This window comes from Cuculus canorus, chromosome 5 (assembly GCF_017976375.1).
Source record: "Cuculus canorus isolate bCucCan1 chromosome 5, bCucCan1.pri, whole genome shotgun sequence".
Lineage (NCBI taxonomy): Eukaryota > Metazoa > Chordata > Aves > Cuculiformes > Cuculidae > Cuculus > Cuculus canorus.
The window spans coordinates 68,265,989-68,279,647 of record NC_071405.1 but is presented as its reverse complement, the minus strand read 5'-3'; the positions used below and the strand labels follow the sequence as shown (position 1 = coordinate 68,279,647).

Genomic DNA, 13,659 nt, shown 5'->3' with positions numbered 1-13,659 from the left:
CACTTACCTCGACAGCTTTGCTTTTCTTTAGAGCCTATTTGTGTCCCAAGGCTCAAGGTCCAGCATCTTTTGCCCCGTGCAGAAGGACAGCTGTACGGCGCTGACTTTGTGACTCCTATATTACAAATGAACCGCATAAAGAGCACTGATTCGGAACCAACTTCCGAGTTCATGTCCCAGCTTCCACATCCCCAGACCTTTTCGTAAAAGCCTGTGAGCATTCAAAGACCTAAGCAACTGCTGGAGCAATTTCCTACTTCAAAGTGCACTGAGAGGACTACACGAAGATGTTATCCTTCTCTGCAAGCCCAGCTCACTGCATAGCTAGACATGCTCCTCAGTTGTGGCAGTGTGGTAATACTAGTGATGCAGATCAGAATAACTGGGAAGAGATGTGTGTGATTCCAAGCATAGTGCCCAAGACCTGTTTCCCAGTTTAAGATGGAACAAGCCTTTTAAGGGTTAAATCTAGACTGGTGTTTCTGTCCCAGTTCCTGGGAAAAAGTTTGCATTCTTTGCTTAAAGAGATCAATATATGCTAATTACTGTCTGGTTCAGTTCTCATCCTATTTCAGAAGCACTGCAAACATTTCCAGGCGTGCTATCTTCAAGCAATGGAGGATATCAAGATGGGATCCAAGGTTCTGCAGCTGTAATGGAGAAAGTAAGTCCTGGAAAAAAATGCATTTGATATTTTCATATTGTTCTACCAAGGCATACCCCCATAGTGCAGCCCTACTCGAAATAGCCAGCAGGCCCTGGGGGATAGAAGTGAACTCAGCAGCTCTCCATAATCATGTTTTGTAGCTAGTTCTCGCTCTCTGCTCTGGAAAGCAGACCCAAATCCAAATACAACAAAGCTGGAAGAGCCTTTTTTTTTTTTCCCTTCTTCCCACCCATGGCCCAAGAGAGTAAGAACTGCTGCTTAGGATTTTTTTCAGCCCATTTTGGGACAGCTAACTTTGCACAGCAGGTTGGACACAATGTGCTGTGGCTGAGCTGGGTGGGACTTGGCAGGGAAGCAAGAGTGGGCAAATTAGCCAAACTTACAAGCAATAGAGCAACCCAGCACCTTTGTGAGAGCATTTATGCCAGAACCAGAAGGAATTGCCAGGGTGCAGCACGTGGCAGGCTGGCTCTATAGTAGTGGTGTGTATTTCACTTTGGTCCCTCTCAGTCACAGGTGGGTACAGGGGTCATGAGTGCAACCGAAAGCCTCTTATTTTCTCCCTAGCTGCCTCTGGGAAGGAGCTGAGGAGACAAGCACAAGCATCTGTTCAAAGCACAAGGCCACTGTGTAATTGCTACTCCTGTGAGCATGGAAGCAGTCCCAGCTCCCGTGCACCTACTGCCCCTTAGGTCTCTGTTGGTTTACTAATGTGCCTGAAGCAAGACAGAATTCCTTTATCAAGTAAGTACAAAATGAGTGAGAGTAGCTACGACTGTATAATGTAGGGAAAAGACAAAGGAGATGGAACTGAACTAATCCAAGTAGCAGGAGCAGGCTGGCTAGAATCGCTGAGACGTCAGCATTGGTTAGTGGCTCCAGTCTCTGAGCTGGCCTGGGCGTTGTCCCGCATCACTGACAGCTCTGCTGTGACACATTCTGATCCAACGAGCGCCCAGTGTCTCCGTGATCACGCGCCTCAACCCTGGTTTGGAAAGCGTCCTGCTGGGGGTAAGTTACTCCTCTGGCACAGCGCCTTTCTCCTGGGCTAACCAGGAAGGGATGGAAGCTTGAGGGGAACACATAATAGAGCTAGCAATGTCTCAAATGTAGATCAGAGGCTCCTTCTCACCTTTACTGCTATACCACTGACCACAACCCAGACAATACATTCAGGTTTCAACAGCTCAGGTTGGCTCAAAACTAAGTGTCTTAGAAAACATCATCTCAGAGAATGCCAGCAGCCAGTTTTGTCAGTCACCCACATCACCCTCTGGCTACTGGAAACACGGCAGCTTTGGCTCAGGCAGCAGATCTAAACCAAGGCTCGGAGACAGCAGGAACCTGGTTACATGAGAGAAATAAGTAAATATTCCCTGCTTCTTCTCCCATCATCTCAAGGTCAAGTATTGCTCTCCCATCAGTAAGAGAACCTCTTACCAGGCCCAGGGATAACCTGTGCTAGCTCTTTTGCTGCTGTTGACGATAATGGGATGAGGCAGAAGATGATGATAGTTGGACTATCTGGGGTTTCGTGCCACCCTCTAATTTATTTCCCTAGGCTACCACAAAAAAAGCAGTCTCTCAAGCTCAAGAGCTGCCTCCTCCAAAAAGCAGTGCCCTTGATTCCTAACTAGCATCTGGCAATAAGCCAAAATTGCTGTGGAGGCAAAGAGCTATCACTTTAATGAAGTTGAGGAAAACCCTGGGTTTGGGTGTATTTAAACTTGGGCAGTAACCATGCAGACAAAGCCTTGTGTTCTCTGCCACACGGAACAAGTGGAGAATGGCACATAGCTGAGCTGAAGAGGCAGGTTTGGTACACTACGAAGTGAAACCTGTGGAAGAACTGTAGTTAGCACCACATAGAAGAGGATGCAGAGATTACCAGGTCAACCCAGCACTGAAGCACAGCACTGGGCCATTATCTTTTTCCTGCCATCTGGGCCAGGAGACTCGCATTCTCTCAGGGTCATACATCCTACCTCTTCAGGGGCCTGCAGGGATTGTACATGGGAGGGACTAGCCAGGCGTAATGACACGCTGTACAAGGTCGCAGAATATCTTACACAGTCAGGAGCATCTTTCCCGGTCAGAGTGGGGCCTGTATGTACAAGTGTTAGCTGTTGCTAGAGGAGCCTGGGAAGCGGCTGTTTTGATCAGTAGAAGTCCAGTAATGCTATTCTCCAAAGCAGCAGCTGCTCTATAGTTAAGAGCCAGAAAGGTGACAAAAAAGAAGGACCCTTGCTGCTTCCCTTTCTATCTGACCCCTCACAACACCAGCAAATAAAGTTTGTATTGACTCTGTTCTTCCTCTCTTCCTGCTTCTGTCCCGACTCCCTCTCCAGCACTGGTGAAGGGAGCTGGGGAGCAGGCGGCCTGGATAGCACTGAGCATCACTGCTCAGAGGGGCTGAGCCCCAGCGACCGCCTCAACAAGTGCAAGAGCATATTCTGGTATTTCCCACAGAGAAAACAAACGAAAAAAAAGAGAAACAGGTGACTGATTAAAAGAGTTTCCCCCCTCCTGTACATGAAATTCTGCAGTCACGCCGACAGATAGACATTAAATAATTCTTCCATAATAAATGATTGGAGATAAAAGCCGGCGGTGGCTGCTGCTGCTGTTTGGATTGCTCCGTTGTCTGCATCTTTGTTTCTAGTTTGTTCCCCGGCCATTGTCGGCTGGCGCTGGGGCTGTCAGACCTTTGCCTCTAGCATTTCTAGGAAGAGTTTATGCATGGGAACCTTGCCCTGCAGTTTGATGCTGTAGAAGTGCTGCACAGCTTTGGCGGCCGTCTGCCGCAGGAGGGGCAAGGTCAGGAGCAGCTTGCCTGCTCGCCGGGGCTCCTCATTGCGCTGACTCAGCTCGTAGTCCTGCAGGGCTTCGTGGAGAAGGTCCTGGAGTTTCTGCACTGCATCCATGTCCTCTATGTGCATGGAGTCTGGGGAGAGGGAGAAAAGACAGCAAACAGACAAGTCAGACATGAGGAAGGAAATCCCTTATAGTTTTGAAGCAAAGATGCTTTCTTTCCTTTTCTGTTTTCTCCGTGCTGGCAGGTGTTGGTGCTGCTGCTGTGATGTTCAGCATCAGTCCTGCGGGTCGGCCCTAGCGATGCAGGGACAGCAAGGTCACCAGGGGAGGTGACGCGTTGTGCCCCCCGTGCTGCCCGTTTTGCCAGCCACCCCCAGGCTGGGCAGCGGTCAGTGAGGAGCCTTTGTGACTTGCACATTCGCTTGTCCTCCACGCTCCTTATGGGGAGAGTCACCCTGCAAGGGGCAGCAGCTGCTGTGCTGCCGCTTGGGAGCAATCTCATCAAGAATAATTAACACTGCTATAGCACTTCATCTGTCTAAACTGCCTAATTGCCATGCAGCTGCTCAGGGTGTCAGCAAGACAGAAAAGCCCCAGTAGGTGATGACCAGTGTGCGGAGGGATGTTGCCAGCCCCACCTTTGCGCATATGCCCCTGTTTTCAGAGACTGTCAGCAGCTTCTCAGGGAGCTCCCGCTTCAGTAGAGGAAACCTGCACCTCCTGCAAGGCTTTTCCCTTCGGCTGCCGGTTAGATTTCTACAGGCTGCCGAAGGGACTAGCAGGGTTTGCGAGGCCAGCACAGCTCCTTTGTGTGCCTCTGAGGCAAAGGTAGCTGGTAGTGACCCAGTCCAGGCTCGAGCTGGGGAACATGAAGTGAACACAGGCTACAAAACTTGTGAGTAAATCATGGTGATGGGAGGCAGCACCAAAGAGCAGAGAGGTTAGATTTAAGAAGTTAACCAGGCAGAGAATCACTAAAAGTATTTCTGCTTTTCATCGTGCTGATACTTGCTTGTTTCTTACAACCCGGATAGTGCCGGAGTCACTGTTGCCTTCTCTTCATCCTTCGGAGAGTTTCAATCAATACTGTACCCATTGATAAGGATTCCTGCTCCAGGGCAATGAATCCAGAAGCTGCAGCAAGGGGACACCATAGCAAGCACATACCTGCACCATTTGCCACTGCCGCTGGGCTTTGCCTCAGCCCACACACCGCCACACGCGAGGACACAGGTTCCTCGGTGTCACAGCAGTGAAGGGGAGGAAAGCTGGCTGAAACGCCAGAGCCTCTCCTCTCCACGGTGAGCGCAACACAAATTAGAGACTGTGAGTTTCATAAGATACGTGTACAATAAATGCTATTTATGATGCATTATAAAGTACAACAGGAAAATATTAGGTCTAGCAAGACAGCTGTTTAGGAGGAATGCTCTAATTAGAGGCTATTAAAGGCTTGTATTTCCAAGAAGCCTACTGATGAAGGATTGTTCTGGCTGCATTTGTGTTTTGTACCCAAGAGACCAGGCAAAGAAGCTCAGAGACGGGCTGGTAGGTCATCTCAGTGACCTAAGCTAGCCACAGAGGTGGATTCTGAAAAGCAGGGAGGGAGAAGCACATTGCCAAGTCAGTCACGCAGCTTCTACCAGCCAGGTAGCATTTCTGGAAAATTTCCATACACCATCCAGGAGAAGCGAGTGGGACCTGTTTCCTGCCAAGTTATAGAGGTCATTTTGGAGACTGGAAGTATCAAGAGCCTGGAGACAAATGTCATCCAAACTTTCTATCCAATTCCTTCTGGTTAAGGGCAGAATGGGGAGAAGTAATCACAGCCCAGCAGAGTCTGCAGATCCTGGCAGGGGCTGCAAAGCTCCAGGCTTCTGGTCAAAGTCAGCGCTCTGGGTTTGGGTACTGCTGCTGCTGTACAGGGGACAGAATCCCAAAACTGTGCCTTTTTGCCACCTGACTTCTATAAAGCGACACGATTTAACAGCACTAAATAACTAGATGTGTACAGAGGGAGGAATTGGGGAAAGAAAGATCAAAGCCTGCCCCACTCCCCCACTCTGCTGAAAGAAGCTCAAAATTGGCAGCTGACTGCAAAAAATAAAATAACATTGCAGGATTAATTTCCTTGCAATCCATCAGTGAGCTGGTGTCGATGGCATTGATAAACTGTTAATTACAAAATCAATAGCTATGAATTTTTACAGCTGTCAGGGCATAGAGGGGGAGGGAGGCTGCCTGACCACGTCCCTGCGGATAGCTGGCCCAGAAGCCGGGCTTCATGGCAGGAGCCCTTCTCCAGCACTACCGGCATGAGGTACAGGGCAGGTGTGAGTGGACAAGGCCCACTGCCTCCTCACCTAAATCTTTTCTTGCAGCGTCTGGCAGGAGGAGCAGGGACCTCACAGGAGTTATTAGCACAGAGTTTGCTACACATCCTCTTGCTAGATCCAGAACTTGTTCACTAAAATGCATTGGGGAAAAAAATGGGGAAACAAGGTTTGGCTAGTTTGGGAAATCCTTAAGTGAACACGTGCTGTATACTAACCTGGAGGGCTCTTCAATATACAGCTCAATTTGTATTCATGAGGAAAGAGAACCTAGGAATGCCTAAGAATGGACTGCTAGCTCTGAAGGGTAACAAGTTAACTCCACAGCACTCATACTCTGTCAAAAAATAATGATCGTGTTGTTGGAATGTGCCCACTGCTCTGGGCATTAAGATTTCATTTCTCAGCTCTCTAAAACGCACTTACTAAAGACAGAGTTTGCTTGAATTATCTTTGCCTGTCCCAGTAGGTGTGTCCTTGGTGCATTACACCGAGGACTCGGAGATCAGCCACAGCTGTGGCAAGGTCAGCCTATTGTCAGCTTTTCCTAGAAACAAAAGGTGAATATACACAGGGCTGCATGGAAGAGAGGGAAGTCCCTGGAAGCTGGGTTGCATAAGCAATTACATCCAGCAAGGATAAAGGAAATTCAGAAATCTATGTATATATACACATCTATAAAATATACCTACATAGGAGGCAAGCAGAAAGCAGTCCCAGGCAGTGCAGGTGCTCACCTAAGTGCTCAGCTTTAAACACTGTCTCTGAGCCGAGGCAGCTGAGGTCTGGCCCAGAGGTACTCTGCATTCTTACAGGTTTAGGAATCAGCTGTTTGTACGCAAGCACCTACACGCAGGCTGTGCAAGTTTACTCCATTTCAAAAATACACTAAGAAATGTATTTCTTAGTGAAAGAAATACTTTCACTAAGTAAAATAACCTAAGTGATTTCACTAATCTAAAATCTAAGATTAGATTAGTAAATCTAATCTTAGAAAAGATCAGATTTACTAAGAAATCTAGTAAATTTAGATTTCTAGATTTCTAGAAATCTAAGAAAAATAACCTATATTCAAAGAATGTGAATGTTGGAGTGTGAAGGTTACATTAGGAACATACACTTGTGTTACTGTAGCTCCCTTATGTGCGTGTTGTGAGAGGCTTTGATTACATGAAAAAATGAGATCCCATGCTTTACTTTCATATGTTTCAATATGAATATCAGAGCGGGATTTTTGTGGATGATGGTCCTACAGAGCTGCGCTTCTGGCTGCACTAGGAGAAACCAGTGAAGCCAGAATGGCTTTTCCCAGTCAGCTGAGAACACGCTTTGACCTGTGCCTTGGTTTCTTTACTTTACAGCGCTGGAAGCAGAACCCCAAAGCAGCTGATGAATCTCGGTTGTTCTGCTCTGTCTTCTCTCAGTGTTTTTTTCTGATACAGACTGTCCCGTAAGGCTTTGCCTGGGCTTAGTCCTGAAAGCACCGTGAGTGACATCATCAGACAGTGCTTCTGTTGGGCTGTGAAGAACTTGGCAGCACCAAGGCTGAGGTCCTGCAGTGTCTCTGCTCACTGCATGGGCCATATAAATGTCCCAGTGTGGCACTTATTTTGTCACCCTATCACAACAACTACCTTAGCACTTCTGCCGCTCTGAGGAGCCCCTCTCCCTGTTTAATCCTGTGACCTTCCTGGTAGACAGGAGGCGGGTTCTTTAACAAGAGTTGATTACATTGCCATAAGCCACTGTCCCACAGTTGAGAGCGGCCAGCTTTGGCCATCTGCCCATCCTGGTTCAGTGGCAAAGCGAAGGCAGCAAGTAGAGCTAAAAAAGCAATATATGAGAAATTGAAAATGGGAACTAGATAGCAATTTATATGAATCAGAAGTTATGAAGTGTAGAAAATCGATAAGGGAAGTGAAGGACATTGGAGGAAAATCCATGGCTGGAAGGGCTAAGGACAATAAAGAAGTTTTATACACGTTTAAGAAATAGAAGAAAAAAATGACCATTTGTATGAGGGCTCTTTTCACCTGGAGACGATTAAACTATCAACAGCAGTGCAGAGAAGACAGAAGTCCCCAGTGAGCATTTCTGTCCTGTTTAGAAAGAGAAGCATTATGTACCTGTGTTATATGAAGATGATGGAGACTCCTCAGTCTGTTTTTATGCATGACGATTTTAGACATCTGTTAGGAACAAACTTCACAGATATCAGCAGAGCTGGATAACTTGGCTTTAAAAGTTCTAAAATTGCTGGCTGAAGCTCATCTAGGGCAGATTAATGATTAACAAGTCTTGGTATTTTTGAGAAGTTCAAGATGACTGGAAAAGTTCTAACGATGCATGACTTTTCCTAGGTTTAATCTAACAATTTCCACACTAACCTAATGTGGATGAGGGGAAAATAAAGGAAGAACACCTCGTGACATTCAATTAAGACTTACAAGACGGTATTTAAAAGATGTGTAGATGTGGCACTTCGGGACATGGTTCAGTGGTAGACTTGGCAGTGGTAGGTTAATGGTTGGACTCAATGATCTGAAAGGTCTTTTCCAACCTAAGTGATTCTACGATTCTGTAATTCTACTGCCAGTCAACACAATACTTGGGAATAGAGGTCTTGTCAAACAAACCTGATTTCATTCTCTGATGAGATTACAAGTTTGGTTGATAAAGTTAACTGCATAGATATAATAGACTTAGGCTTTTATAAGGCTTAGCATCACAGGACATTCTCATTAAAAAATTAGCACTATGCAATATCAATAAAGCACACTTCCAATTGATTAGTAACTGGCTAGATGACAGATCTCAAAGTAGCTATCAGTGGTGAATCATCCCTGAAGCAGGAGTTTTCTACTGTAAATCCAGAGGGATCACTAAAAAAACCCAGATGCTACTCAACATCTTTATCAATGAGCTGTAAGTAATTTCTTTCTTGTTTTCTTCTAAATTGCTGCTGTGAAGAAGTATAGATGGCAAAGAAAACAGAATTGTGTAAAATGGTGAGGACAGGGCAGCCTCACAGCATTCTGAAACACCTCCTTACACTTGAAGTAATGTATCTATAGACAAGAAACGCAGTTATGGAACAGGAACTTTATCATGTCAAGCTGTCAGGTGTAAAAGGACCTAGGGTCATGGACAAAGCTTAACAAAGACCAGTATCTGGAGGCTGAACTCCAGCAAACTGACATTAAAGATATGATGGTTTGTTTTGTTTTGTTTTTTTTTTAAACTGAGAGAACAATTAATTCTTACAGTCAGGTATCACGAAAGGTGTAGGTTCCCCATCTTTCAATTCTTTCAGCTTCACGCAGGTTGTTTTTCTGGAAGGTGGCTTTAGCCAAACACAGATACTGGACTCACTGTTAGGCTGCAAGGGTGAATTCCGTGACCTGCACAACACAGTTCTGCACGCAGATCTGACGTGAGACAATGAGACTCAAGGGATGTAGAGGGAGCCCTTGTCACACAGTAGCTTTAGCAGTTTCCCTTTCAGAAGGGACTCCTGAGCAAACACATGCCTGTCCTTGTGCTACAACAGTGCAGCAAACAGCACCTCTTGTTTCTCCCACAGCCCACAGCCTGCTGGATCGAGGGCTGCAGCCCTCCCCAGACAGAGATGGAAGGCACTGGGCTGAGGGCACTGGCCTTTCTCATCCTCTTCACAAGAAGAAACAGAACAGGCAACATCAGGCTTCTGCGAGCATGTCTTACCTTCTACCATCCAGATCCACACACTGTCTCCCAGTGAAAGGGAGATTCAGTGCCTGTCATCACTGAACTCCAAAACAGGACCAGACACCCTCAACCCCACAACTTTTTGTAGCATTTCCAACTGGGACAAAGGTTTCCGTGTCTGCTGTAACTGACAAACACAACTCAGGTGGATGCAGGTGCGGCCCACATCCCCTTTCTGAATTCACAGCACTGGAGAAGTTTGCTAGTGAAGATGGGCTCCAGAGCCTTTCTTTTACTGCCAGAAACCAGCAGGCAGCCCATCTCTGCCTGGTTCCACTCCCTGTAACAGGGCCAGAGCGTAGCTGGGGCCCTAGCAGCAACAAACCTCATTTATCCCTGCTCCCCAGCATAGGTACTGCTCTGTGGACAGAGGAGAGGATGTTGCATGACAAAGGCAGAACAGCGTCCCAGGCAGTTCGCTCTAGTTCCCTCCCACACCAGACAACAGCGTGGGCCCCGACTCCCTGATCAGAAGGCTGTCTGGGCCGGGGCTGTACCTGAGTTGGCAAGGGCCAGAGCTTTAAGCGTGACAAACTCCTCCTTTTCCACCTTGAGCTTCTTGTAGCGGCGCACCAGTTGTAGGATGGCCAGGTAGAGCTCCAGCAGCCCTGTCAGACGAGAATGCTCTTCATCCATGATGTAGTCCTCAGCATAGACGAGCTTGTCCTCATATGGCAGTGAGCGGTACACAATACCCAGGATGAGGATTTCCATCCAGGCACTCTGCAAGAGGCTCATCTGGTCCCCAAGGGAGAGGTTGGAAAACCCTGACAGGGTAAAAGACAAGCAAGGTCAAATGGCCATGCAGCAAAGCTTTTAGGAGCCTACGGTTCTTTGTGTCCCCCACTGGCCTGCTGCTTTCAAAATAAAACTAAAAAAAAAACTTACTAAAGTGATTCTGTGTCTGTGGCCATCAGCACACGTGGACCTTCTCTTTGATCCCACGCCCACTCACAGCCTCAAACAGAAATTCTAATGCTCTGACAGCGTTTATAGCAACCCAAGGTTAATGATAACCTCTCTTCTATGATCTCTGTCTGCTTCTTCTATAGCAGCAACCGTTTTGTACCCTATTGTCCTTTCCACTGCTCCTCTGTAGTTTTGTAGCGCAGTCTATTTGGCCCAGCTGACCAAAAAGCAGAGAAGAGCTCCAGGCGGCAGAACAGAGGGCTCTGATGGGATAGGAGGGAACGACGCAGGCTTGAATTACAAGCATACCACAATCTTTCATTTTGGGCAACGTGAGAAAAGGTCCTGCCACAACAAAGCAATGAAATATATTAAAAAAAACCTGATTGCATTTGTGAACAGAATCCTTTTCTATTCCTCTTCACTCCTTGGGCTCTACGCTACCACCTCTCTGCACTCACAGCCAACAATCCTACCCAGTGTCAAAAATACCTTTATGGTGCCATTCAAGTACCTAAATCCCAGCCAAACCCTATCACAATGGCACCAGCACCCAGCAGTGAACCAAGAAATTCTCAAATACAGAAAGAGCGATCACCATCTGGAGACAGCCCCTGACAGCCCCAGAGCCCACTTGAGAAAGAGGCCAAAACACAGAGGCACAGTCTGCCTTGAGGGGAAAAAAAAAAGTGCATGGGAAGGAAAGCTGTGTCTGTTGTGCACTCGGAACGTGGTACTCTTGAAGGCTAAATCAGAAAAGGTCCTGGGAGATGGGCACTGTGCAGCAGCCGTTACTGACAGGGATGCCAAGCGCAGTGTGTTGGTCCCACCGAGGCAGCTCCTGCCCGCCGCTGACGAGCAGGGACCATGCTTTTTGGCAGCTCCTGTGTCTAAAGGTTCCCAGGGCTCCGAGAGAATGCAACACCCAAGTACTTCTCAGCTTGTGGAGCAATGCTCTGTTGGCCTCCTCTGCCAGTTTTTCCCTAGATGCTTATTAAACCTTGGGGCTTACCAAGAGGTCCGAGAGCTCGTTAGCCTCTGTGCAGGAGCCTCCCAGCCCTGCTGCGGCTGTGCGAGGCTCAGCGGGACTCCCGCGGGATAAACCACAGCCCTCTCTGCTCACAGTTCTTGGCCCCGCATCGGGACCCAGGTAGCCAGCCACCATGATCATCATTTGATTTCTCTTGTTATCAAGTCGGCAATTAACAAAAGAGCTGATGATTGCTGTATTGACTGACTGCGGGTTCTCTTTTTCTATCTGCACTATCTCAGCTGGGGAAGGGAAGGCAGAAGGGTGGGTTAGTGGTATTTATTTATCACTACGCCATGTTTTGTGTTTGTGTTGCCAGGGGAAGCAAAGGGTGATAATGGCCTGGCAGCCCTTGGACATCCAATTTCCCTTATCAGGCCACTGAATAGAAAAGAGGCCCCAGGCCACATTAATTAACAGATACCAATCAGCTGTCACGTGTTGTGTGTGCAAGGTCTGAGGGGAGCAGTGGGTGGGAGGGAAGAATCAATAAACCATTGGTGAGGAGAGCCAGAGGGAACAGCTAAAGAAGAGTCCATGGTACTGGGGAGAAGAGCTGCAAATCCAGCTCTACGACTGTGAGACTGATTCTTGTACAGCACAGCCTGTGCCCCACGTAGACCTGCACCTGGTGAAGCCCACTCCTTGCTCAAGGTGTGCGTACTTCAGGGTTGCTTTGTCCCCTGTCTCACCCTTCTGTCCTTTGCTTCCTGCAGTCAGTAATGCGCTGCTGGTGAATGCAGCCCCTGACCGAGTTCAAGGACAGGCTGATGCATCTCAAAGGCTTGGGATCCTGTCTCTGGAGGTCTCCTGCTTGCTGCACAGGGAACTGATAACATTAGCCCTGACACAGAGGTAATGGTGCTGTGCACACACGCTGTCTCCAGCACCTGGAATCTCTCCTTTTGTCAGCCCTCTCCTAGTTCTGACTATGGAGAACAGCCCAGCATTTAGGCTGCTGCCTTGAGTCCCTCACGTGGCCTTTCTGAACCTTCATTCCCCCTCTGGATTACAAAAGGGGTTATGCCATTGCCACACTGCAGTCTGCCAAGGAAATTTCTTAAAGAGCGAGACACGGTCATGTAGTACAGTGAGAGGATCCACGACAGGCATGGCTCATACTTTTTTTTTTGCTGAAGAATAAAGTATAAAAATTGACTTAATGCTAGCAATAGCCTGTACACATAACATCTCTGTTAATCACTCTTTCCCAGAGGCAGATGGGAATTGCACAGGAGACACCATGCTTTACCCTGTGCTAAGGAGAGCAGAAGCGTTACCTGCAACTGCCCTTCCCACCTGGGAAAGCTCCTTCCAAGAGGCATTCCCACCTAGCAGGCGGCTCCAGCTCAAGCAGAAAGGTGCAAGGGAGGGAGTACTACAACACCAAGCCTGGACTTGAAACGCCCGACAGAACTGAGCCCCTTCTCCTCCACTGGTTATACACGTAGACTGCAAGAGCTGTGCCTGCATCATTGCAGTCTGCACAGACAAAGTAAGATCATATAACCTGGGGTGTCCCTTGCTATAAAAGCTGAGATCAGGAAAGGTAAATTATAATTTCACCTGGCAAAAATCACAGGCTTGCTAGTCTAGGTTTATAACACTAGAGAACCTCTATTCAAGTGCCTCACCATCTTAGAAACCAGTCCTTTTGCATTCCTAAGCTGTTTGACAGAACAGCATCCAGGAAGCGCTTCCGGTGATCTGTTTCTTGCTGCTTTACTCAGGTCTGATCCTGGAAGGTGCTGAAGGCTACCCTGCCATCCCTAGGCTCCCAAAAGAGGAGCCTCTGTCTCTCGCATGCAGCTGTATGCATGTTTTCCTCCTTCCCAGGTACAGGTTGAGAAAACCTTTTCTGCTTGCAATAGCTGATGTGACATTCAGGTTTTTTTTTATTTTCTGTGATTTTTTTTTTTTATTATTATTATTTCAGTGGTTTGGCAGTGGGAGCTCCCAGAATTACAAAAAAAAAAAAAAGTCACATAATTTGTAGCAAGTGGAGTTCATAATCTGTTAATTTATTATCATTTCTGTCATCCTGGAGGGCCATTAGCAGAGGTAATAAAGGGAGATGTAATTATAGGATCTGAGGCCACTCCAGACACAGCTGCTGTCACTCCACTTGCCATATTTCATTCTGTGCTAGTACTATCGTC

At 47.4% G+C, this 13,659-nt stretch overlaps 1 protein-coding gene across 9 annotated transcripts in view; it reads right to left on the bottom strand.

Annotated features, from left to right (window-relative positions):
- Positions 1-657: 657 nt before the first annotated feature.
- Positions 658-13,659, bottom strand: part of ESRRB (estrogen related receptor beta) — a 167,741-nt gene continuing 154,739 nt past the window's right edge. For all 9 annotated transcript variants that reach the window (XM_054067444.1, XM_054067447.1, XM_009556837.2 and 6 more), the window contains 2 exons: positions 10,059-10,328; positions 658-3,611 (listed from right to left, as the gene is read on the bottom strand). In XM_054067444.1, coding sequence (XP_053923419.1) covers positions 3,367-3,611; positions 10,059-10,328 — 515 coding nt within the window. In that variant the 3' untranslated portion in view covers positions 658-3,366. The remainder of the gene's footprint in view (positions 3,612-10,058; positions 10,329-13,659) is intronic.